The 25,549-nt window shown below is 45.3% G+C and overlaps 1 protein-coding gene across 5 annotated transcripts in view; it reads right to left on the bottom strand.

Annotated features, from left to right (window-relative positions):
• The window catches only part of ANKRD12 (ankyrin repeat domain 12), a 198,865-nt gene that overhangs the window by 48,414 nt on the left and 124,902 nt on the right, over positions 1-25,549 (bottom strand). For all 5 annotated transcript variants that reach the window (XR_011314080.1, XM_069731056.1, XM_069731054.1 and 2 more), the window contains 3 exons: positions 25,022-25,169; positions 21,497-21,565; positions 1,525-1,671 (listed from right to left, as the gene is read on the bottom strand). Coding sequence is in view for 4 of the 5 variants with exons in the window: in XM_069731056.1 (XP_069587157.1) it covers positions 1,525-1,671; positions 21,497-21,565; positions 25,022-25,169 (364 nt within the window). In the remaining variant the exon portion in view is untranslated. The remainder of the gene's footprint in view (positions 1-1,524; positions 1,672-21,496; positions 21,566-25,021; positions 25,170-25,549) is intronic.

The raw sequence follows: 25,549 nt of genomic DNA on the forward strand, positions 1-25,549 counted from the left end.
TAGCTCACATCTGATCCCAAATTTTTTAATTTAGTTTAATACAGCTATTTAAATTTTTTTTTTTTTTGGTAAATGTAAAAATCGCCAATAAGGAAGTTACATATGGAGGTGTCCACACATAAAAATAGCTGGAAAAGACCATTGTTAACATAACAGACTTGATGAAACAAAAAACAAGCCACAGTAATTCGGCTGACCTTTTTGGAATTCTGAATAACTGCTCTATTTGCTTTTATTTTTTCCCCACGGTTTTACAGAGTATTTTTTTTTTTAAATATGGTGTCCGAGATATGGGCCTTTTCATTTAGAGCTGAATGTTATGGCTTTAACAAAGGGGCGTTACTTGCGGGTGATCATTTAGAGAATCCTGAAAACACGCCACCAGAGAATCCAGTGATCCACTCCTTCTTGGTACAGACCATAAAAACTGCACTAAACAAAGGCCCAGATCTCTGAAACCATTTGATGGATTTAAACAAAATGAAAAACAAGAATAAAATAGAAGCAAAAAATGGATGTTATATAAGCCCTACTCACAAGAGGCAATATTAGAGCGCCCCAAAAGGGTTTACCACTAGCTCCTGGGCAGGGGAGGAAGCAAAAGACAATACTGACATTACAGCTGGAGATTGCAGAGGATACATTTTGTGAGGTAAAATAGTTTTTTTAAGACAGTACTGACAGCTGTAGTGTCAGTATTGTCTTTTGCTTCCTCCCCTTCCCAGGAGCTGTGGTATGCTCCGTACATGGTCAGACACAGACAATTTTTAAAATGAACTTTCGTTCGTGGGAAAACCTTTTTAATGTGACCGGCTTCCTCTGCCTGTAGACACGTCGCACATCTGCCGCCGGGATCAGCCGAATGATTCACTGCACTCCGCGCAGGCGCAGTAAATCAGACCGCCGCCATCTTTGTGAGACAGATAGCAGCATGTGATCCTCCTGTACAAAGATAGCAGCAATTAGTGAATCATTTGGCTGATCCCGGCGGCGGCATGTTCCGCTGGAGGTACCGCGCAAGAGGGTGTGAGTGTGTGAGTGAGAGAGTGAGTGAGTGAGTGAGTGAGTGAGTGAGTGAGTGAGTGAGTGAGTGTGTGTGTGTGTGTGTGTGTGTGTGTGTGAGAGAGAGAGTGAGTGTGTGTGTGTGTGTGTGTGTGTGTGTGTGTGTGAGAGAGCGAGCGAGCGAGAGATGCGACGGTGTTCCGCTGGTGGTATCGCGCAATAGGTTGGTACCAGCAGCAGTTTCCATATTGAGACACCCATCACTTGGGTGTCCCAATATGGCGACCGGTGAGCTTCCTCTGCTTGGAATTCTGGGATATGGTGACATCTGGACAGAACAGGAAATTAAAACATTACAAGGCAATTATATAAATAGATTTGTACAGTAATATCAGATATGCTTTTGCTCCATGTAACAGCAGCATATTAAAAAACACATTAAGGTGGAAAAAAATTGTGCCTTTGTGAAAATTGTGGAAAAAAAGCAGAACATCCGATGTATTCACATTGCAGAGCTGCTACCTGGGCTGTTGTCTCGGGCAGTCATCTGCATGAGGAGAGCCATCTGCTTCCGCTCAGATAAGGGGTAACCAAAAAGGATATTGACAGGAGTAGATTTCTTGCTTCCGGGATCTTTTTTCATTTTTTTTTTCTCTGGTCCTTCTTTCTCTGAAAAGTGCAGTAAAGGATCATTCATAAACTTTCAATTATCCTTTCCAAAACATGCTGGGCCTTTTCAAGTATCTTTTATGAATAAAATACTAATTAATGCTGGTATAGGAGAACAACATTGGCGTCATTAAAGAAGTGATAAGGATCAAGCGACATGAAAGTGTTATGGTGCATTGTTAGAGATGAAACTCATCATACGCTCCACACATTCCAGTGGCTACAGCCCATGACACTCCAGACCATTCACTGCTCGGAGACCATCAGTTCCAGATTTCACCATCTCAGAGGGCCTAGCTAAACGACTACGCAGCATTTCAAGTCATCTAGATAGAAATTTTGCCTTTATGAAAAGAAAAAATTCTGTAAGGTGGTTATACCAGATATACGAGATGATGACTACAGTGGTATACAGGTCCTTCTCAAAAAATTAGCATATAGTGTTACATTTCATTATTTACCATAATGTAATGATTACAATTAAACTTTCATATATTATAGATTCATTATCCACCAACTGAAATTTGTCAGGTCTTTTATTGTTTTAATACTGATGATTTTGGCATACAACTCCTGATAACCCAAAAAACCTGTCTCAATAAATTAGCATATCAAGAAAAGGTTCTCTAAACGACCTATTACCCTAATCTTCTGAATCAACTAATTAACTCTAAACACATGCAAAAGATACCTGAGGCTTTTATAAAATCCCTGCCTGGTTCATTACTCAAAACCCCCATCATGGGTAAGACTAGCGACCTGACAGATGTCAAGAAGGCCATCATTGACACCCTCAAGCAAGAGGGTAAGACCCAGAAAGAAATTTCTCAACAAATAGGCTGTTCCCAGAGTGCTGTATCAAGGCACCTCAATGGTAAGTCTGTTGGAAGGAAACAATGTGGCAGAAAACGCTGTACAACAAGAAGAGGAGACCGGACCCTGAGGAAGATTGTGGAGAAGGACCGATTCCAGACCTTGGCGAACCTGAGGAAGCAGTGGACTGAGTCTGGTGTGGAAACATCCAGAGCCACCGTGCACAGGCGTGTGCAGGAAATGGGCTACAGGTGCCGCATTCCCCAGGTAAAGCCACTTTTGAGCTACAGAGAAGCAGCACTGGACTGTTGCTAAGTGGTCCCAAGTACTTTTTTCTGATGAAAGCAAATTTTGCATGTCATTCGGAAATCAATGTGCCAGAGTCTGGAGGAAGACTGGGGAGAAGGAAATGCCAAAATGCCTGAAGTCCAGTGTCAAGTACCCACAGTCAGTGATGGTGTGGGGTGCCATGTCAGCTGCTGGTGTTGGTCCACTGTGTTTCGTCAAGGGCAGGGTCAATGCAGCTAGCTATCAGGAGATTTTGGAGCACTTCATGCTTCCATCGGCTGAAATGCTTTATGGAGATGAAGATTTCATTTTTCAGCACGACCTGGCACCTGCTCACAGTGCCAAAACCACTGGTAAATGGTTTACTGACCATGGTATTACTGTGCTCAATTGGCCTGCCAACTCTCCTGACCTGAACCCCATAGAGAATCTGTGGGATATTGTGAAGAGAAAGTTGAGAGACGCAAGACCCAACACTCTGGATGAGCTTAAGGCCGCTATTGAAGCATCCTGGGCCTCCATAACATCTCAGCAGTGTCACAGGCTGATTGCCTCCATGCCACGCCGCATTGAAGCAGTCATTTCTGCAAAAGGTTTCCCGACCAAGTATTGAGTGCATAACTGAACATTATTATTTGATGGTTTTTTTGTTTGTTATTAAAAAACACTTTTATTTGATTGGATGGGTGAAATATGCTAATTTATTGAGACCGGTTTTTTGGGTTATCAGGAGTTGTATGCCAAAATCATCAGTATTAAAACAATAAAAGACCTGACAAATTTCAGTTGGTGGATAATGAATCTATAATATATGAAAGTTTAATTGTAATCATTACATTATGGTAAATAATGAAATTTAACACTATATGCTAATTTTTTGAGAAGGACCTGTACTTGATAGCCCCGACCTCCCACTTGTCAGTGCTCAGGATATACTCATACAAGTTAAAGCACCACTTGGAGTGCTTTTTTTTTTCCCCAGTGTTGGCGTAGTGCCTCTGGCGTCTTCAGGTTTTCAGCACCGCTCTGGTCCTGCGGCGGATCTTGTGAGCGCCGTTTCTGACTGGCCAGAAGTCAGAAGTTACGTCACAAGTTCTCAGTGCAAGTTTGAGAGCTAGAAACGATCATGTTATCCACAAAAATTGGATAACAAGAGGAAGACCAGATAGGACACAGACTTTAAAAGGTACCTTCACACATAACGATATCGTTAACGATATCGTTGCAACGTCACGCTTTTTTGTGACGTAGCAACGATCTCGCTAACGATCTCCTTATGTGTGACAGCGACCAACGATCAGGCCCCTGCTGGGAGATCGTTGGTCGTGGGGAATGATCAGGACCTTTTTTTGGTCGCTGATCACCCGCTGTCACGTCCCCCGCCGTCAGCTTCCCTGCACTGACTGTCAGCGCCGCCGGCCGTAAAGCAGAGCACAGCGGTGATGTCACCGCTGTGCTCTGCTTTACGGCCGGCACTGACACAGTCAGTGCAGGGAAGCTGACGGCGGGGGACGTGACAGACATCGGAATGTAAGTATGTAGTTTTTTTTTTTTTTAACTTTTACAATGGTAACCAGGGTAAATATCGGGTTACTAAGCGCGGCTCTGCACTTCGTAACCCGATGTTTACCCTGGTTACCCGGGGACTTCGGCATCGTTGAAGACAGTTTCAACAATGCCGAAGTCTTTACCCTGATCGTTGGTCGCTGGAGAGAGCTGTCTGTGAGACAGCTCCCCAGCAACCACACAACTACTTGCCAACGATCACAGCCAGGTCGTATCGCTGGTCGTGATCGTTGGTAAGTCGTTTAGTGTAACGGTACCTTAAAGGTTGGACTTCAGAAACGCAGATTTTAATGGACTCAGAAAAAGTAGGAAAGGTCCAATGGCTGGATGTTCTAAAGGACAGAAATGTCCAAGGAGGATAAGAGATTTTGCCAAATTAAATTCTCACCACACAATCGGTAACATCTCGAAAAGAAAAATTGGAAGCATTTCAAGAGACCAGGGTTGATGAACACAGAACTTAATCAATTGTTAAAAAGGAAAAAAATAAATGTATGTCAAATGGAAAGAGGGGGCATATATATAGAAAAATATAATTCTGTTTGCAGGGCAAGCATTAGAGCTAAAGCCACTAATGATGTGAGGTTTGCAAGGGAGACCAAAAGGAATAAAAAAGGATTTTGGTGGTATGTGAAAATCAAAAGAATAGTCACAGATGCTATAAGATTTTTACAGGATGAAAAAAGGGCTAAGTAGTCAAAAATGATGTTGAGAAGCCCGAACTTTTAAATTCGTATTTTATATCTATGTTCTCTAAGAAAGCAATTGAACATCAATGGATCTTCACGGTGCCATCGAAGGAATAAAAGAATCCACACCATCTATGAACAGAGAGATGGTGAGGGAATACTTCACTAATTTACATGAACTTAAATTTCACAGTCAAGACGAATTACATCCTAGGGTACTGAAAGTGTTAGAGCAGGGGTCCCCATCCTGTAGCTCGGGAGCCACATGTGGCTCGCGAGCCTGTGATGCGTGGCTCGCGGCTGCCTGCCAGCTTGGTGCATTAGCACCAAGTGTAAATGACTATTAAGAGCAGATCTCTAAATGGTGACTTGTGTGTAGCCCTGTATGGAAGAGCAGATCTGAATGGGGGTGAGATAGGAAACCGTGGAGCTTGGCATACTGCCTTGGTGTGATTTCAGTGGAAAAGCTTTGGTTGTCATTATACCAGTAATGGAGGCGCTCGGTGTCACTACTGAGAGTGGGGAAGGAGCTGGCTGTGGCTCGCGACCCTCTCTCAGAGCTGAACCTGGCTCACGACCCTCTTTTCACAGCTAGATGTGGCTCTCAAGGTCAGAAAGGTTGGGGAGCTCTGTGTTAGAGGAAACTGCAGAACCACTAGCCAGAATCATTGAAAAAATCCTGGAAAACAGGAGAAGTCCTAGAAGATTGGAGAAGGGCAAATGTCCCTATCTTCAAAAAAGAAAAGAATGCGGAGCCAGGAAATTACAGGAAAGGCATTTCAACAAACTATTAAATAGCATGTATGTAAGTATTTGGATAAGAAAACCGTGATTAACCAGCGCTAGCGTGGGTTTGTAGCAAACAAGTCATGCCAGTCTAATCAAATTTCCTTCTATGATTGTTGAAGTAGAGATATACTATATCTGCCGCATTTCCACCCAATCAAAGTTTTTGCTAAAGTAGCTCATACTATCCTTACTGAAAAACATAACCAAGTATGGGATTGACTAGGCTACGGTTAGGTGGATTGATAAGTGGCTGAGTGATCATACTCAGAGTGGTAATAAATGGTTGCACATCCAATTGGAAGAGTGTTTCAAGTGGGGCACCACACGACTCAGTCCTGGCCTCAGCGTTGTTCAACATTTTTATAAATGATCTAAATAATGGAACTGTAGGTAAACTGATCAAATTTGCAGACTATGCAAAGCTGGGAGGGATAGCCAACACTAGAGAAGACAAAGAAAGGATTCAGAAGAATCTAGATAAGCTTGAACAATGGGCAGTGACTTAAGGTACCGTCACACTAAGCGACGCTGCAGCGATACCGACAACGATCCAGATCGCTGCACCGTCGCTGTTTGGTTGCTGGAGAGCTGTCACACAGACAGCTCTCAAGCGACCAAGGATCCCGAGGTCCCCGGTAACCAGGGTAAACATCGGGTTACTAAGCGCAGGGCCGCGCTTAGTAACCCGATGTTTACCCTGGTTACCAGCGTAAACGTTAAAAAAAACAAACACTACATACTTACCTTCCGCTGTCTGTCCCTAGGCGCTCTGCTTCTCTGCCCTGTGTAAGCACAGCGGCCGGAAAGGAGAGCGGTGACGTCACCGCTGTGCTTTCCGGCTGGCTGGCGCTGACACAGGATGCAGGAGGAGTGCAGAGAAGCAGAACGCCGGGGACAGACAGCGGAAGGTAAGTATGTAGTGTGTTTTTTTTAACGTTTACGCTGGTAACCAGGGTAAACATCGGGTTACTAAGCGCGGCCCTGCACTTAGTAACCCGATGTTTACCCTGGTTACCAGTGAAGACATCGCTGGATCGGTGTCACACACGCCGATCCAGCGATGTCAGCAGGAAGTCCAGCGACGAAATAAAGTTCTGGACTTTCCTCAGCGACCATCGATCTCCCAGCAGGGGCCTGATCGTTGGTCGCTGTCACACATAACGATTTCCTTAACGATATCGTTGCTACGTCACAAAAAGCAACGATATCGTTAACGATATCGTTATGTGTGACGGTACCTTAAGGCTAGGTTCACATTTGCGGTTGAGTCCACAGCGTTTCGTACGCAACTGCAAGATAAAACGCATGATAATGCTGCGTTTTTTATCCGCATCAACTTACGCATGACGGATAAAAAGCTGCAACGCTTGCATGCGTTCATGTTTATGCGCATGCGTTTGTTATGAAAACATTTTTCAAGGAGAATTTAATTGACAAGCCACGGCCAATGGGCGAGGCTCATGGGATTTCTGTATATATAGACCCTTGTGCAAACGCAAGCAAACACATGTCCTTACGTTCATATGCGCTCCCATAGACTGTAATATGTTGTTTTGACACACTCCTTCCGCAAGCGTCCATGTGCGTATGGCGGTGGAAATTTGACGCCAAAAAAAGTCTATCATGGTGCGCTCAGCAGCACACCACGAAAATACGCATGCGTAAGCCAACGCGGGCGGACGCATGCACCTGCGTCTACAATGTTATAGATAGGATATCAAGACGCATGCGAACGTATGAGTCAGAAATGCTGCGGACACAACCGCAAATGTGAAACCAGCCTAACAGAATGGTATTTACAGTGAGAAATACAAGATTCTACATCTGGGCAACAAAAAAATGAAAATTACATGGGAGGAATAGAACCAAGCAACAGCACATGTGAAAAAGACTTGGGGATTCCAATAGATCACAGAGTGCACATGAGTCAACAATGTGATGCAGCAGAAAAAAAAGGCAAACAGTTCTGGGATGTATTAGAGTAGCATAGAGTCTAGATCACATGAAGTAATTATCTCCCTCGACTCCTCCTTGGTCAGGCCTCATCTGGAATACTGTGTCCAGTTCTGAGCACCACATTATAAAAAAGATGTTGAAAAACTGGAGCAAGTTCAGAGAAGAGCTACCAGGATGATAAGTGGTCTGCAAAGTATATGCTACGAGGAACAGTTAAAGGATCTGGGAATGTTTAGCTTGCAAAAAAAAAAAAAAAAAGAAGGCTAAGAGGAGACAATAGCGGTCCACAAATATCTGAAGGGATGTCAGAGGGATCATCCTTATTCTCATTTGCATATGGAAACAAGCAATGGAAAGAAAGCAAAAGAGAGAAAATACAGATTAGATATTAGAAAAAACTTTTTGACAGTGAGGATGATCAATGAGTGGAACAGGCTGCTAGGAGGAGAGTTCTCCCTCAATGGAAGTTTTCAAACTGAGGCTGGACAGACCGACATCAGTCTGAGTTGGTTCAGTGATTTCTGCATTGAGCAGGGGGTTGGACACGAAGACCCTTGAGGTCCCTTCCAACTCTAACATTATAAGATTCTATGATTATGCTGGGCTCAGATTAGGTGCCAAAAACCTGGTGAAAACTTCTCTTTAATACATACTATTAACTATAGGAAAGGTACCAATGCCAGAGCAAACACTTCTGAACATGTGGTCACACCCTTCCTCCTTTAATTTGTTCATATTTTGACGACGCTGTTTGGGACAGTTCAACACATCCATTGCACATGAATAGCATTCCCTTTATCAGCACAAGAGATGTGCATTTACAGTTATGCCAACTGCATGTTTTTATTGTTAGGCTGTTTATATACCAAGCACATTCATTCCTCTGTCTAGTGTGCGCGCGCGCACACACACACACACACACACACACACACACACACACACACACACACACACACACACACAGCGTGAGGACAAAATCCATGAGGGGAAAAAAAAAAGACATTCCCTGAAAATAAGCCCTACCCCAGCTTTGGTAGCAAAAAATAATAAAAGACTGACTTATTTTTGGGGAAACACTATATGTAGTATACATGATTACAGGTTCAAGCCTCCTAGAAGGACTAAACAATCAAACAAAATGTGTTGGTAATGTAAGCTATACTAGTAACACTAGGTTACTAAGAGGGTTTAATGTGACTGGATATTGGGTCTGTGTTTTTTGAGCGACTAAAAGAAACTGGCCGGGGGAAAAAAAAAAATAAAAAAAAAAAATCAATCCTATGATTCAGTCCGGGGCTTATAGGCCATTAACATCAGCCGGGTTAGCTCAGCAGTGTGAAGGCAGAGCTGCTGGCTAGTCTACTCCGCAAAGAGAGGAGTGCTGGAGCCAAATAGAGAGGCGTTCAGTGTCGGACTGGAGCACCTTGGGCCCACCAGAGAAAATCATTCTTGGGGCCCACTATGTAGCTACATAGAAATAGATACAAGACCACCAATTGTGTGGTAAAAAGCGCTAATATCAGGGTATAATATAAGGTAGTTCACGTCTTAATAATGTAGCAAGGGTTGGGGTAGCCCCCTCACAGAATATAATGTAGCCCCCTCATAAAATATAATGCGGTCCCCTCTCATAGAATATAATGCAGCACCCCACAAAATATAATGCAACCCCTTCAGGTATGACAGTCCCCACCATAGAATATAATGTAGCACCCCCATAGGGTATAATGCAGCCCCCCTCATATAGTATAATGCAACCCACCACAGAATATAATGTAGTCCCCTGAGAGAATGCAGTTCCACCACAGAATATAATGCAGCCCCCCATAGAGTATACTGTAGCCCCCTCATATAGTATGATGTAGCCCCCATAATATAATGTAGTATTTATTATTATTATTATTATTTATATAAATTACATAATATATTATGTAGTACCCTGAGTATAATGCAGTCCCCCCCACAGAATATAATGTAGCCCCCAAGGGCCGTATTTAGAGTTTCTGCTGTCCTAGGCACTTTTAGTGCTGCCTCCCCCTTTGGTGAGTATGACACCATCGGCATAGACTTTGGCAAGAATCGCTTTTGTGAAAGTCGCCTTTTGCAGTAGATCAGGCAGTTTTTCTGCATCTGCCGAGTAACGGATCACTTACAGCAATACTGCGTTCGGCCTCATTCATTCCCTATGGGATTTGCGGCACTTGCCGTGATGTGGCAAATGTGGTACCATACCTCCCAACTTTTGAAGAAGGCAAATTTTAGGCCACGCCTCTTACCACACCCATTTCACAACTAGTCACACCCATATCCACGTCCCAACCACACCCATTTAGCACTGCTGATCACACTGTTTTATATACAATAATTATAAACAAAAAAAAAATATGGCCACACAATGCTCAATACTGTATAATGGCCACACACATAATGCTCCATACTGTATAATAGCCACACATGATGCTCATTACTGTATAATGGCCACGCAGTGCTCCATACTGTATAACGACCACACACAGTTCTCCATATTGTATAATGATCCCACATGATGCTCAATACTGTATAATGGACACAAATGATGCTCCATACTGTATAACGGCCATGTATGCATGGCTCATATTCCCCCCCCCCCCCGAATGCATGGCTCGTATTCCCCCCCCCCCTGAATGCATGGATCTTATCTTCCTCCCTGTATGCTTAGCATATCTCTCCACCCCCCGCTCCCATCTTGCATGGCGCGCCGGCTTATGTCCTTCTTCAGACCCCCCATGTGTGTGACAGCACCCCCTCCTTCCCCACAGACCCCCCATGTGTGTGACAGCACCCCCTCCTTCCCCAGACACCCCATGTGTGTGACAGCACCCCCTCCTTCCCCACAGACCCCCACGTGACAACACCCCCTCCTTCCCCACAGACCCCCACGTGACAGCACCCCCTCCTTCCCCACAGACCCCCACGTGACAGCACCCCCTCCTTCCCCACAGACCCCCACGTGACAGCACCCCTTCCTTCCCCACAGAACCCCATGTGACAGCACCCCTTCCTTCCCCACAGACCCCCACGTAACAGCACCCCCTCCTTCCCGACAGACCCCCACGTGACAGCACCCCCTCCTTCCCCAAAGACCCCCACGTGACAGCACCCCCTCATTCCCCAAAGACCCCCACGTGACAGCACCCCCTCCTTCTTCAAAGACCCCAATGTGACAGCACCCCCTCCTTCCCCACAGACCCCCATGTGACAGTACCCCCTCCCCCACATTCAAAAGTCACCCTGCTCTCTGTACAACCCCCATGTAGGAACGTCCGCTTATCCGTGCCCCCACAAACCTCAGATCAGCCCCATGGAGTACTCCTGTGTACAGAGCCCCCACCATTGCACCGCTCCTCAGCCTCTCTCCACAGCACAGGAGGTCTCCTGCTATCAGCGCCGCACTGGAGGATGCTCCGCCCCCGTCCCTCATACTCACCTGACCTGACCCGTCCCTCAGACTCACCTGTCCTGTCCTACACACCGCGCAGCCGCGTCGACATGGCTCCAGGCTCTGTCCCGACCTCCGGCGCAGCACCTTCTTCCTGCTTGAGCGGTCATGTGATACCGCTAATTAAGGTCATGAATATGCGCATATTCATGAGCGGTACCACGTGACCGCTCATTCAGGAGGAGCTGAGCTGCAGACGCCGAGACCAGCCATCGCGGGAGCAGGGTGAGTATTGTCTTCAAGGAAGGAGGGTGGGAGGAGGGGGGCCCTGGAGCAGTGGGGGCCCACACAGAAGGTGTCAGTGCCTGGACCCACCGGAGAATCCTCCGGTTCTACGGTGGGCCAGTCCGAGCCTGGAGGTGTTTGTTTGGTGACCACATTTAATACATATGTGAGTGGCTGCTGGAAATACAGAGGTTGATGAAGCTGCTACATTTATGTTTCAAATTGCCTGAAGAGAAAGCATTAAGCTACTTACTGGTAGCGGCATTTCTCGGAGGCCCATGACAGCACGACGAGATAGGGGATCCGCCCATTAGGAACAGGAAACCTACAGATACAAAAGGGCGGTACCTCTCCCTTGCCTCAGTTGTATTTCAGAGTCTTGAGAGGACTACCGCGGTTAGTGGCACAAAAAATATACACTATATACAAATTATATACAGATTATATACAAATCTCCAGCTATATATTTGGAACTGGTATCATGTGTGAGATATATACACATCTATAGGAAGTGCAAACCCCCACGTGAATAGGGAGGGAACTAAGGGTGCTGTCATGGGCCTCCGAGAAATGCCGCTACCAGTAAGTAGCTTAATGCTTTACTCGGACTCCCATGACAGCACGACGAGAGAATTACAGAGATGTAAGGTACCTTAGGGAGGGACTATGGCTTGTAGCACCCTTAACCCGAATGTGAGATCAGAGGAAGCCCCCAAATCCAACCTATAGTGCTTAAAGAAGGTGGACGGGGATAACCATGTGGCCGCCTTACATATCTGGTCGATTGATACTCCAGATTTTTCCGCCCAGGATGTAGCCATGGCCCTGGTGGAATGCGCCCTCAGATTCTGCGGAGCCGGACCCCCACCTGCAGTATAAGCCAAAGAGATAGCCTCCCTAATCCACTTTGCTAGTGTGTATTTTGATACCCTGAGTCCCTTTCTAGGATTTTGGAAAGATAAAAATAATGCATCATCTTTCTTCCATGTGTTGGTAACAGAGATGTATTCTAGCAGGCATCTCCTAACGTCTAATGTATGGAGTAGTTCTTCCTTAGGGTTAGCAGGATTAGGGAGGAAGGATGGTAAAATTATCTCTTGTGACCTGTGAAACCGTGATGACACTTTTGGTAAATAGGCTGGGTCCGGTCTGAGGATTACTCTGTCTGGTAGAAACTCTGTATAAGGGGATACCCTGGAGAGAGCTTGTATGTCTCCTATTCTACGGGCAGATGTAATTGCTACCAGAAAAGCTGTCTTAAGGGATAGGGCCTTAATTGAAGCTGATTGTAAAGGTTCAAATGGCTCTTTAGTCAATGCTGATAGGACTAAGTTGAGATCCCAAGGCATAGATCTATCTTTCTGAATGGGTCTAGATCTACTGGATGCCTTAATGAACCTTGAGATCCAGTAATTATTGGCGATGTTACAGGAGAATAGAGCCCCTAGGGCCGAGACCTGTACCTTTAGAGTACTAGTGGATAGACCTAGCTCTAAGCCTTTTTGCAGGAATTCTAAAATTTGTTTTATAGGTATTCCTTCTTCTAAATTGAAATCAGAAGAGGCCAGAAACTTTCGCCAGGTCCTGGCGTAGATCGTTGTGGTTATTTGTTTCCTACTTTTCATAAGGGTTTCAATCAAACTCGGGGAGAACCCTTTGTTTTTCAGTAACGCCCTTTCAAAATCCATGCCGTTAAATGAAGGTTCTTTACTTGCGGATGACTGATCGGACCCTGGTAGAGCAAATCCGGAATCTCCGGAAGCACCCAGGGATCCTCCACTGACATGATCCTGAGCCAAGTGAACCAGGCCCTTCTGGCCAGAATGGGGCAATCGATATAACCGTGGCTCGATCTTCTCTTATCTTCCTGACTACTAAGGGTAATAGGCCTAGTGGAGGAAATGCATATGCCAGCTGAAAATCCCAATTGATCAGAAAGGCGTCTACGGCTAGAGGATTCTCCCTGGGATTTAGGGAACAGAATTTTGTTGTCTTCCGGTTGTCCCTGGTAGCAAATAGATCTACATCTGAATGTCCCCATTTGTGGACAATCTGATCGAACACACGATTGTTTAGGGACCACTCCCCTTGCTTCAAGGTGTTGCGGCTTAGAAAGTCCGCTTTGACGTTTTCCTTTCCTCTTATGTGTAGAGCGGATAGGGATAAAAAGTGATTCTCTGCTGTCTGGAACAGACGATCCGCCACTCTCATCAGTGACTCGGAATGAGTTCCACCTTGATGATTTATGTACGCGACCGTCACCCGGTTGTCCGATAGCATCTTGACATGATGACCCTGCAGATATGAGAGGAATTTTTTCACTGAAAGCTCTACTGCCATTAACTCTTTCTGGTTGGAGGAGGCTGATATTAGGGGAGGGGGCCATAGACCCTGAACCATCATGTCATCCATGTGTGCTCCCCAACCCGCAGGGCTAGCATCAGTTGTTACCACACGTGTTACCTGAGATACCCAGGGAACCCCCGCCGATAAATTTTCACTGACTAGCCACCACTTAAGAGATGTGAGTGCTTTTGGACCTAAAGTAACCTGACTCTGCAGGGACCCCTGTAAGATTTTGTCATTAACCAGCACCTCAGATTGTAATGGTCTGGTGTGGAATTGGGCCCAACGGACAGCGGGAATGCAAGAGGTTAAGGAACCCAATAGTGACATAGCCTGTCTAAGGGTCATGGATGGTTTGTCAATTGCCTTATACACCTGTTGCTGGATATGTAATGATTTGTCAGGTGGAAGACAACACTGTTGGGATTCTGAGTTTAATGACAGTCCTAAGAATCTTTGTATTTTTTGAGGCTGTAAACGAGATTTCTCATAATTTATGATCCACCCCAGACGCTCCAGTCTGGATGTGGCTGTTTCTAGCTGGGACAGGCAATGGTCTGCTGAGCTCCCTACTATAAGGAAGTCATCCAAGTAGGGAATGATCAGGATGTCGGACTCTCGTAAGTGCGCCATGACCTCGGCCACTAGTTTTGTGAACACCCTAGGAGCCGCTGATAAGCCAAAGGGGAGAGCTCTGAACTGGAAATGGCGAATGCTACCCTCCATTGACACCGCTACTCTCAGGAACTTCTGGAAATCTTCATGTATTGGAACATGATAGTATGCATCTTTAAGATCTACAACTACCATGAAACAGTGATTAAACAATATCTTTATTGCTGAATTAATCGTTTCCATTTTGAAGGATTCATTAACCAGGAACTCATTAAGACACTTTAGATTAATGATCGTTCTAAATGATCCATCCGGCTTCTTGATCAGAAAGAGAGGAGAATAAAATCCCCTTCCTTTTTCTGAATCTGGAATTTCCACCAATACATTCTTGGCGCATAAGTTCATGACTTCAGCCTCTAGGGCTGCTTGCTCCAGGGGGGAGGAACGATAAGGGGTTAATTTGAATTTATCCCGAGGCCAATGATTGAAGTCCAGCTTTAGACCTTTAGTAACAATGCCTCTGACCCATCTACTGTTCGTTATGTCATGCAATGCTGAGGAGAATGCTGACAGTCTACCCCCCACAGGGATTGCTAGTCATTGGTCTGGTTTTTTCTGATCCTTTGAGGAACGGCGAAACATATATCCCGTACCTCTACCTCGTCTGTCTTCCCATCTGAAACTCTCTCTAGTGGGAGAGGACCCGCGTTTCTTCCCACGACCAAATCTTCTTCGACTGAAGGGTCGGCGGTAGGATGCCGAGTACAGGCTTGGAAACTTCTTTTTATCATCGCCTGCCTTTTCCAGCAACTCGTCCAGCGTTGGACCAAAGAGATACTGTCCTTCGCACGGAATGGCGCAGAGCTTAGTTCTGGACTGGATGTCACCTGACCAGCACTTTAACCATAGGGCCCTGCGAGCCGCGTTAGATAGACCTGCCGCTCTGGCCGCCATCCTGACAGAGTCCACAGAAGAATCCGATAGGAAGGCTGCAGCATTCTGAATTGTCGGAAGCGCTTTCAGAATAGAATCTCTGGATGCCCCATCCTTCAGCTGAGACTCTAATTGATCTAGCCAGACCATTAATGACCTGGCTGTGCACGTTGCGGCCACTGCTGGTCTGAGGGATCCAGCTGCCATCTCCCAGGTACCTTTTAGAAAGATATCCGCCTTTCTGTCTAGGGGATCTTTGAGGGACCCCATATCCTCAAAGGGTAATGAGGCTTTCTTTGACGCCTTTGCTACTGCCGCGTCCAACCTCGGAGCTTTATCCCATGTCTCCACCACCGGATCATCAAAGGGATACCTGCGCTTTAAAGCCGGCGGTAAGGCCCCCTTTTTTTCCGGTTTCTTCCATTCTCGGAGTATCAATTCCTGGATCTTCTCATTTACCGGAAAAGATCTATGTTTCTTACGATCTAAACCACTAAACATTAACTCCTGTTTTGAGGGCTGTGATTTGGGTTCCTCTATACCCATCGTGCCTCTAACTGATTTGACTACCTTGTCAATCTTATCCAAGGGTAGACAAAATCGTCCAGACTCCTCATCTGATGAAGAGGAGAAAGGACTAGAGAGATAGATACTTTCTTCTCTTTCCTCTTCTGACGAATTAGAGTCCAGAGGGGTCCTATGCTTCGGGCCTTCCGCTTGGGATAGGGATCGTAATGACTCCCTTACTTCTAGCCGGATCATTTCTTTTAAATTTGCCGTACTCACGGACTCTTCTGCTACCTGGGGGAGGACAATATAGGTGATAACCACTATCTGACCTAAGGTCACTTCCACCCAACCACTCCTGTAGACCTCACTGTCTGTTGTATACAGGGGGCACATAACTTTTTAGTACAAGAGTCGGGTAAGGGGACTCCACAGAGGGCACACTCCTTATGCTTGGATTTTTCCATACTTTTCTTCCCCTGGAAAGATAAAGTATAAGGGGCCCGCGTCACAGAGTGAACTTTCACGTAGGTCACTTACCCGTGCGCCCAAGTCAAGTACCGGAATCCGAGGGGGTTCTTTCCTAGTCAAAGCTCTGGATCCTTGTTCGGATGAGCTTTTTCGACTGGGTTGGTCGCCTCTATCCTTTTTGGGCTTCTGACGCATCTCGTCTGACAGCTGCTGCTGCTGCTCACCACCACTCTCCATGACGGATTACGACCAAAAGCAGGGTTCTGCCATTGTAACCTGCTTATATCCCCCTTGGATCCGTTCAGCAGATAGGCCAGCGCTATCCCTATTGGTTCTGGACACAGCAAGGAGGGCAGAGGGCTGCTGGACGAACCGGCGTTCAGATGCAATGGGCGCCGCCATCTTGGAACGCCTGCGCATGCGCAGACGTCCAGCGACCCGGAAGCGGCTACCAAACTCCGCCCCCCCACGTCACCGCACCCGGAAACGCTCCAGCACATGCTGAGAGCGGTGCAGGACGCCGGGGGCGGATCGGCAGCGCTCCGGAGCTCCCCACACATCCGAGCCCGGCACCCGCAGCCATGCCGCACCGCTGCACCACCAATGGGAATACTTACCTGCGCCGACGCTGATGGATGCAAGAAATCCTCCGGACTCCGCTCCCTGCTGCGAACGCCACTGCCGTGAAGTCCAGCAAGGACCACCGTGGCGTCTCCAGGGATCTCCGCACCGGCCGAGGTAGGAGACCCCCCCGCTACCGTAATCGGCCGGCCGGCCTGGGCCTTCTGTCTGTAGGCACCCGTCCCCTCAGGAACAGGAAACCAACTGAGGCAAGGGAGAGGTACCGCCCTTTTGTATCTGTAGGTTTCCTGTTCCTAATGGGCGGATCCCCTCTCTCATCGTGCTGTCATGGGAGTCCGGGTAAAAGGATTGTTTACGTTTCAGCTGTAAAAGTTTATGATGGACAATAAACTACATGCTGTTTTGGTATAAACCCCTGTGCCATGTGGGTAAATGCAGCTTAAAGAGAACCGGTCACCAGTTTTTGGCTTATAAACCCTGTCCATCACCTTAAGATCATAAGAATAGGATTCCTGCAAACTCTTTATAGCCTCGGTCGTGCTCCTGTCCCACGCTGTATGTAAATTGTGCTGTATAGTCCGATGGGTGTCTCTACATTGTGATCAGTGCTGCCCCGCTCCCTTCAAATGTGGATGATGTCTCTCAGTTAACCACATAGTGCCCGAAGTCTCATACCGACTGGAGTCTGAGAGCCGCACAGGCGCTCCTCACTGTGCGCTATTGAACAGCCAGCGATTCCACCATACAGGCGCGAGACTTCAGGCACTACGTGAATGATGGAGAGATGTCACCACTTATATACACTTATAAAAGAGGAGGCGATTGAAGGGACCAGCGAGGCAATGATCACAATATGGAGACTCGCAACGGACCGCACTACGCAATTTACGCACAGAAAGTAACAAGTATAAAAACACTCTTTCGGAGGTATGCAGGGGCACATCTGAGGATATAAAGGGGTTGCAGGCAAGATTGCCTTGTGCACGCATATACTACGGAGGACAGAGAATGAACTTCAATCCAATATTGCAGCCAGCATGCAGCCAGCGGGTAAGGAAAGGGTGAATCAAAAACCCAAAATCCCCGCCTCCATGGCTGAAGATTGTTCCCTCCAAATTCAGGTGACAGTGTCCCTTTAAGTATCAGAGACTGTAAGGCTATGTGCACACGTTCAGGTTTTTTCGCGTTTTTTTCGCGGTAAAAACGCTATAAAAACTCATTAAAAACGCATACATTATGCATTCTATCATTTAGAATGCATTCTGCATGTTATGTGCACATGGATGCGTTTTTTCCGCGAAAAAAACGCATCGCGGCAAAAAAAAATGAGCATGTTCATTATTTTTGCGGATTTTCTGCGTTTTTCCTGCAATTCTATGCATTTGGGAAAAAATGCACAAAAAACGCACCAAAAACGCGTCAAAATCGCGGTAAAAACGCATGCGGATTTCTGGCAGAAATGTCCGGTTTTTGTCAGGAAAATTTCTGCAAGAAATCCTGACGTGTGCACATACCCTAAGACTTTGGGCAGACACAGTTATGGTCAAGCTTCCACATGTAATGGCATACACCAGAAAGATAAGTTCTATCACTAGATCTAATGTGCCATGAATAAGTCAAGGTTTTGTACAGCGTGCTGTGCCATCCCCTGTGCTATTTTTTGACTGTGCTTGTCATCACTCAACAGAAATGTGACCGGTCTTAGGAGGTTACAAATACTTCCCCATTAGAACAGACGTTTGATAGTAAGGTTATAAGTATTCATTAATAACCAGACTTGTTAAACCCCAATCTATTGTACTTGCCATTGCCTTGGAGAGAGAGAGGTCTGTTTTTAAAACTGGCAAAAATCAGCAATAGCTGGGTATTTACATTTAATGGGGAACCTGTATGGTCCCAAGTCATGAATGAAAGTTAAAAAAAAAATATTTATAAGAGGTAGCAATAATTAGTGGGTGCCAAGAGCCACTGCTGCATGTCATCCAGATAGAGCGCACTCTTAGGGGCAGGACTAACAGTACTTTTGGTGAACAAAATGTTTCTCATCCCCAATAAAAGAGGCTGTCCAAGTCATGTAAAAAATCTAGCAAACGTTACATTCTGTAACCTAACAGCGAGTAATACATTCATGACACGGTATATTCATTCCATTATATTTCACATGCCGACCACTTCTCTCTATTAAAACCCTTAAAAAATCAATTCAATCCACTACCTCACATACCACCTACTGCTTTATTCCATCCTGGACTTGAGAAAATTATAAGGGCGCAGGCAGGCGGCCATATAACACGGATGATGATTGCATCGCAGTGACTGGCCGGCAGCTTCCCTGACCCAAGTTAGCGTGACAACTGCATAGAAAGAAGTGCCACTCGAGTCAGGAGAGCCGCCGGCCAGTCCAAGCATTGCGATGTAATACGGCCGTCTGACTGCACCCCAAGAGCCTGTTCTAAGCCAGAAGTCTAACACCATTCTCTTATCCAACAAGTTAGTTGATAAAGGCTCCCATACACAGTCAGGCATACCCGCCAATCGTGTTGGGAGCAGACGACCATTTCATTTGTATGGGATGTCCTGATTTTTGCTGAAAGATTAGGGGAAAGAAGAATTAGGCACTGGAATTCAAACACTAGATGTTTTTGTGTAAGATAAGCCACAGTCAAAGAAGTCTCATTATGGCATACTCCTCCATAGAGATGATACACGCTAGGCCAAGCAGGAGTATAGGGCGAGTTAGCAGAAATTGCTGTTGGGCAAGCAAAATTTCATCCAAAAGACATTTAAAGCATTTAGGTACCTAAAGGGTTCAGTAGGCTAAAAAAGGGCGTAATATGAGATGTATTTCACTTATTATATTATGTCTGTAGAGGGCACTTAATAACTAAACAACAACATGGGGGCTTCCTCATCACACAGATCTCTGCATCTCTTCTGAAGGCATTACCTCCCCTAAAAGAGCATTACACTAAGCAATCAATAAAAACTAAGGTACAAACTTTCTACTGATAGACTAGGCCCACAATGATATGCTAATATAGAAAAGCTGTAGCCAATAAATGTTAGCCACCGAAAGGGTCACCATAAAGGTCACCATAAAGTGGACAACCCCTTTTCCAAAATGCTAGATGTTCATGTCAGTATAGGTTCATAGTCTTCATACAAATTCAAGGATTGTCTGGGCCATGTATAAGTTGGGGAAGGAGTCTAATATCCCAATACTTAACATACGCACTGTTAGGCTAAGTGCACACGTTGCAGAATTGCCGCGGAAATTTCCGCGGCAATTCTGCGCCTCCTGCCGCGGGTATATCGCATGCGGAAATGGCATGCATATTCCCGCAGAAAACTAGCGTTTTGCAAGCATAATTAGCTTGCAGAATGCTAGCGTTTTCCAAGCGATCTGTAGCATCGCTTGGAAAACTGATTGACAGGTCGGTCACACTTGTCAAACAGTGTTTGACAAGTGTGACCAACTTTTTACTATTGATGCTGCCTATGCCGGATCAATAGTAAAAGATAGAACGTTAAAAATAATTAAAAAAAATAAAAAATGGTTATACTCACCTACCGCAAACAGCCGATCTCTTCAACGGCTTCCGTTCCTATAGATGGTGTGTGTGCAGGACCTTCGATGACGTCGCGGTCACGTGTCGTCATCGCAGGTCCTTCACACACCATCTACAGTAACGGAAGCGGCCGCGTGCAGCGCTGAGGGGCAGGAAGACTCCGGGGCAATCAGAGGGTGAGTATATCACAATTTTTTTATTTTAATTCTTTTTTTTTAACAATTATATTGTGCCCAGTCCGTGGAGGAGAGTCTCCTCTACTCCACCCTGGGTACCAACCGCACACGATCTGCTTACTTCCCGCATGGTGGGCATAGCCCCATGTGGGAAATAAGCAGATAAATGCATTCCTGTGTGCGGAATCCCCGCGATTCCGCAAATATAATGAACATGCTGCATATTTTACCGCAAATCTTTTCCGCTGCGGTAAAATACTCAGTATGTGCACAACATTTGCGGAATGCATTCTAATTAATAGGATGCTTAATGTTAGCATTTTTTTTCGCGGTTTTATAGCGTTTTTATAGCGAAAAACCGCAAAAAATCTGCTGCGGTGCACATAGCCTTAGGATTCTGCTCTGTTTCATACTCCAAATCGGTCATCAGATTTGTATGCTTGCCAATCACATGGTGATCACTTTCCCTTCTGCCTCTTCAATGGTCAGATTTGTTTGAAGTGGAACAGAAAGCGGTCGTGACGTGATCACAAGCATCCAAATCTGATAAAAGATCATGTGACTGGAATGTGAAAATGTGTATACTACCCTGTTTGGCTCAGAAAACTCCTTCAATCAACAGTTGTGCATAGGATCTCTTATCATTCAGGGCACTGAGCAGAACAGTCAATGGGATGTCCACGAAACAAACAAAAAAAAAAAATCCTAAAACCTTACTCCAAATGTGATTCATCGCCAAGAGAAAAAAAAGAAAAAAAAAGAAAAAAAAAAGAAAACAACAAAACAAATAGCAACATGTCGAGAGGATATACACAAGTTTACCTGCATATGTGTTGTAAGGAGGAGTTAATCGCTCGCCCCAGTTCTCACTTGTGTGTCCTGCTTCTGAATCTACAAGGTTAAAAGACACAGGAAAGAAGGAAACATGTAAAGAGGACTGCTTGATAACACAGGATAGAGCAGGACTCCTGCTGTTCTAGCACCTCTTTGGAGGAAACTTTCCTCTTTTGTGAATGATGGAAACAACATAGAAGAGCATCTTCCTTCATGTCATTACTGGGGAAAAAAAAAAGTTAATCGGACTCGTGGAAATCAAAAGGGAGGCCAATAGGACAGAGGGTGCTAATGTCAACATTGCAATATGGCCAGCTAGGTCACACAGTCAGCAAAATAAATCTTGGTACCATACTAAGGGTGCTTTCACATTGGGATTTTCTGCATGCTCATGGGTCTCGTTGGGGATTGCGTCTGAACCCCCCGCAAAATGGGATAAGGACGTATGCGCCGACAGAGCGAACATGTCCTCTGATGTGCATTATTTTTGGCAGTATACACAAACTGGAGGCTGACACCCAGACGCAGTCTACTACATCCGAGTGTCCACCTCAAGCAGGCGTACACAACCGATAATTATGCACGACAGACATTTCATTTGTTTTTGTTTTGTTTTTTTATAAAATAAGCAAGATTAGTTCATACATAACAGGCAGTGAAAAGTAACCATGAAAGTACATAAAGCCCATCCTTACAAGCCCACAATAGCAGCTGTGTAGCCCTGAATGTTTCTAGACGTGCAGTTTGTTTCTCTCCACACCTGCACATTACTAGAGATTACACACAACTGACATGGTCTAATTTTAGGAAAAGGCACAGATGCTGCTACCACCTCACTGTCAGGCAATGGCTATCAAACACAAATAAGTAACATCTGCTCCACAGTTCGACACCAGGAGAATAAACTTACTATAACCTGCCCATTTAGTGTCGCCCCATCCCCCCAGCACAGCATCCAACATCGTACCCCTCGCTTTATATATTTAAAAAAAAAAAAAAAAAAAAAAAAAACTTGAGTAAACTTAATCGTCTGTACACTGAGGATTCGACGGTTTCTGAGCCGTGAACAGCAGTGATGTATGCGTTATACATACTCCTGGCCAAACTTGTATTGAGCAAGGCCGGGCCCCAATTAGTGTTATGACCGTCCAGTGGGGGTGGCCCTGTTCCATACAAGTGTATGCTGCGAGGCTGCACCAACTGGACGGGTGTATGTATAACTCCAGTCCCGGTTCAGAAAAAAGCGAATCTCCGCAGCACACAGTGAATGCTCTGGGGGATTCATAAGTCTGTAGTCACACAATGTCTGCAAGCTCATCAATTTGGACCAGACAACTGCTTTAAAGGGAACCTGTCACCCACAAAATCGAAGGCGAGCTAAGCCCACCGGCATCAGGGGCTTATCTACAGCATTCTGGAACGCTGTAGATAAGCCCCCGATGTATCCTGAAAGATGAGAAAAACAGGTTAGATTATACTCACCCAGGGGCGGTCCCGCTGTGCTCCCGGTCCGGGGCCTCCCATCTTCTAACGATGACGTCCTCTTCTTGTCTTCAAGCCGCGACTCCGGCGCAGGCGTACTTTGTCTGCCCTGTTGCGGGCAGAGCAAAGTACTGCAGTGCGCAGGCACTGGGCCTCTCTGACCTTTCAGTACAGTACTTTGCTTTGCCCTCAACAGGGCAGACAAAGTATGCCTGTGCCGGAGCGTGAAGACAAGAAGAGGACGTCATCGTAAGAAGATGGGAGGCTGAGGACCACAACGCCCATCGGACAAGAACAAAACCGGTAAACCAAAATCGATACACAATACACAGTGCATCATACAAAGTACACCTGTGCCCATATAGGGGATCAGTATATAACAAAATCCCATGCAGCAATTCAGATAAACCCTACATAGAAAATACTGCACGAAACGGGATCAATATCAAACAAAATATTTTATTAAGCAAGCCAAATATAACATTGTACCTAACAATAAATGGGATACTCTGAAAGGTGACAACTACACTGGGGCCGCAGGTCAGAGGCTATAAACATGCAAATACTGGTACCAATGTCCCCAATAAAGAGTAATTGGTGTGAATAGTGAGTTCATATACAATTGAACAGATTACTGTACACTGAGCTGGTAAGGAGCATCCAGCAACAACACCGGAGCAGACATTAGGGGAGTACATAACATTTGTAAAGCACATTTACCTCAGACCTGCGGCGCCACCACCCCTACGCGCGTTTCGGCGTGCGTGCCTTCTTCCGGGGGAGTCAGGCACGCACGCAGGTTAGATTATATTCATCCAGGGGCGGTCCTGCTGCAGTGAGAATAATCTAACCTGTTTTTTTCATCTTTCAGGATACATCGGGGGCTTATCTACAGCATTACAGAATGCTGTAGATAAGCCACTGATGCCGGTGGGCTTAGCTCACCTTCGATTTTGGGGGTGACAAGTTCCCTTTAAATAAAAATCCCTCAGCTTCTCGATTCATAAGCACTTATTTTTGTGCTCAATTGCAGAAACATTCATATTTGCTGCTTTTTGGAGCACAGCATGGGAAATCTCTGCTTGCAGAGAAATTCTTCTGGGCCTTCTCTGAGGGTGTGAGATTTCCCATACAGAGTTCCAAAAGCAACAAATGTGAATATTTATGCAATGGAGCAACAACAAAGCAAAATATTTTTTACAAAAGGTACGTAGCTATATTTCTTTGAGCAAGTGACAAGTCCTCTTTAAAGGGTTATTCACAGTGACAGATACTGTTGGCTAGTACTTGTAAAAACAAGCCCTTTTGCTAAATATGACAATCTATTTTAATTTTAGAACAGTTCCTGAGATCTTCACTTATTTACAGCTAGTTGTTAGTGAGGCTGACCGCCTCTCCCATGATCCTGGAAGCTTCAAAACACTGTTTACAAGCTCAAAAAAATAGCTTGTAAGCGCTGCATGTTCTGCTGCCTAGTGGTCTGTCTCAAGGACAACAAGCTGTAAACAAAAGTGTTAACCCCTCAATAACTGAAGGAGTTAGCACTCGATTGAGGTGATATTTATAAGCAATCCAATGTGCATGTTTATTGTACACAAGTTGTGCAATAACTGTACACAGCACCTCACCACTGCAGCCATACCACCTTATCACTAGCGCCTCTCCCAAGTGCAATCCACCTCTCTGAAGAAGGTAAAGTTATTAACCGTCACTTAGTATGTACAATAAACATGAATAATGGATTACTAATAAATCTCTCCTCAATTTAACTACAGAGTGCCTAGATCTTCAGATCTACTATAGGGTTAAGACCCTATTAGTGCACCACCTTCTCAGAGTGCAATGATCTACATGCAATTGCAAATTTTTTCAAAAGGCAGGAAATTGTATAAATTGCTTGTATATACAAGCACTAGCCAACAACACTCATTCATGAACATAGGACTAACCCTTTAAGGCTGAACACTCACATTAAGTGGTTAACACTGCAAGGTAACCTGAGGGCCATTTATTTCCAGCTATCCATATTACCTGTGTCAGATTCCCGCTCTTCTTCTCTAGGTGGACTAATTGTGAAGGGCAGTTTCCGTTTCATAGAGGACTTCTCTTTGATATCTTTCCCACCTTCAGTCCTGTCCAATTTTGGAGTCCGTGCATATGATGCAATCTTTTCTTTATTCTATGAAAAAAAAACAAAAAAAAACCATACAAAATATAAAATAGTTTATCTAGTATAACAGCAAGTTGCAAAATCTGAGGTTAAGTAGTCACCATGTTACTAGCACAAAGGATCTTAAAAGTAATGGAAAAAGTAAAGAAAACTACACATCCAAATGTTATTGCATCTTGAGAAAAAAAAAACCAGCATGCCATATTATTGCACTGATAAAAGAACCTGAAGACTCATCTCTTCCGACAAGCCTACAGCCTGCAGTGATCCTCAACCTACTGAACAGCCGCACAGCCAGCTCTTCCCTCTCCTAGTGTATCCTCACCCACCCCCTGCAGACTGTGAGCCCTCGCGGGCAGGGTCCTCCCTCCTTATGTACTCGTGTGCCT

This window comes from Ranitomeya imitator, chromosome 6, assembly GCF_032444005.1.
Source record: "Ranitomeya imitator isolate aRanImi1 chromosome 6, aRanImi1.pri, whole genome shotgun sequence".
NCBI classification, from domain to species: Eukaryota; Metazoa; Chordata; class Amphibia; order Anura; family Dendrobatidae; genus Ranitomeya; species Ranitomeya imitator.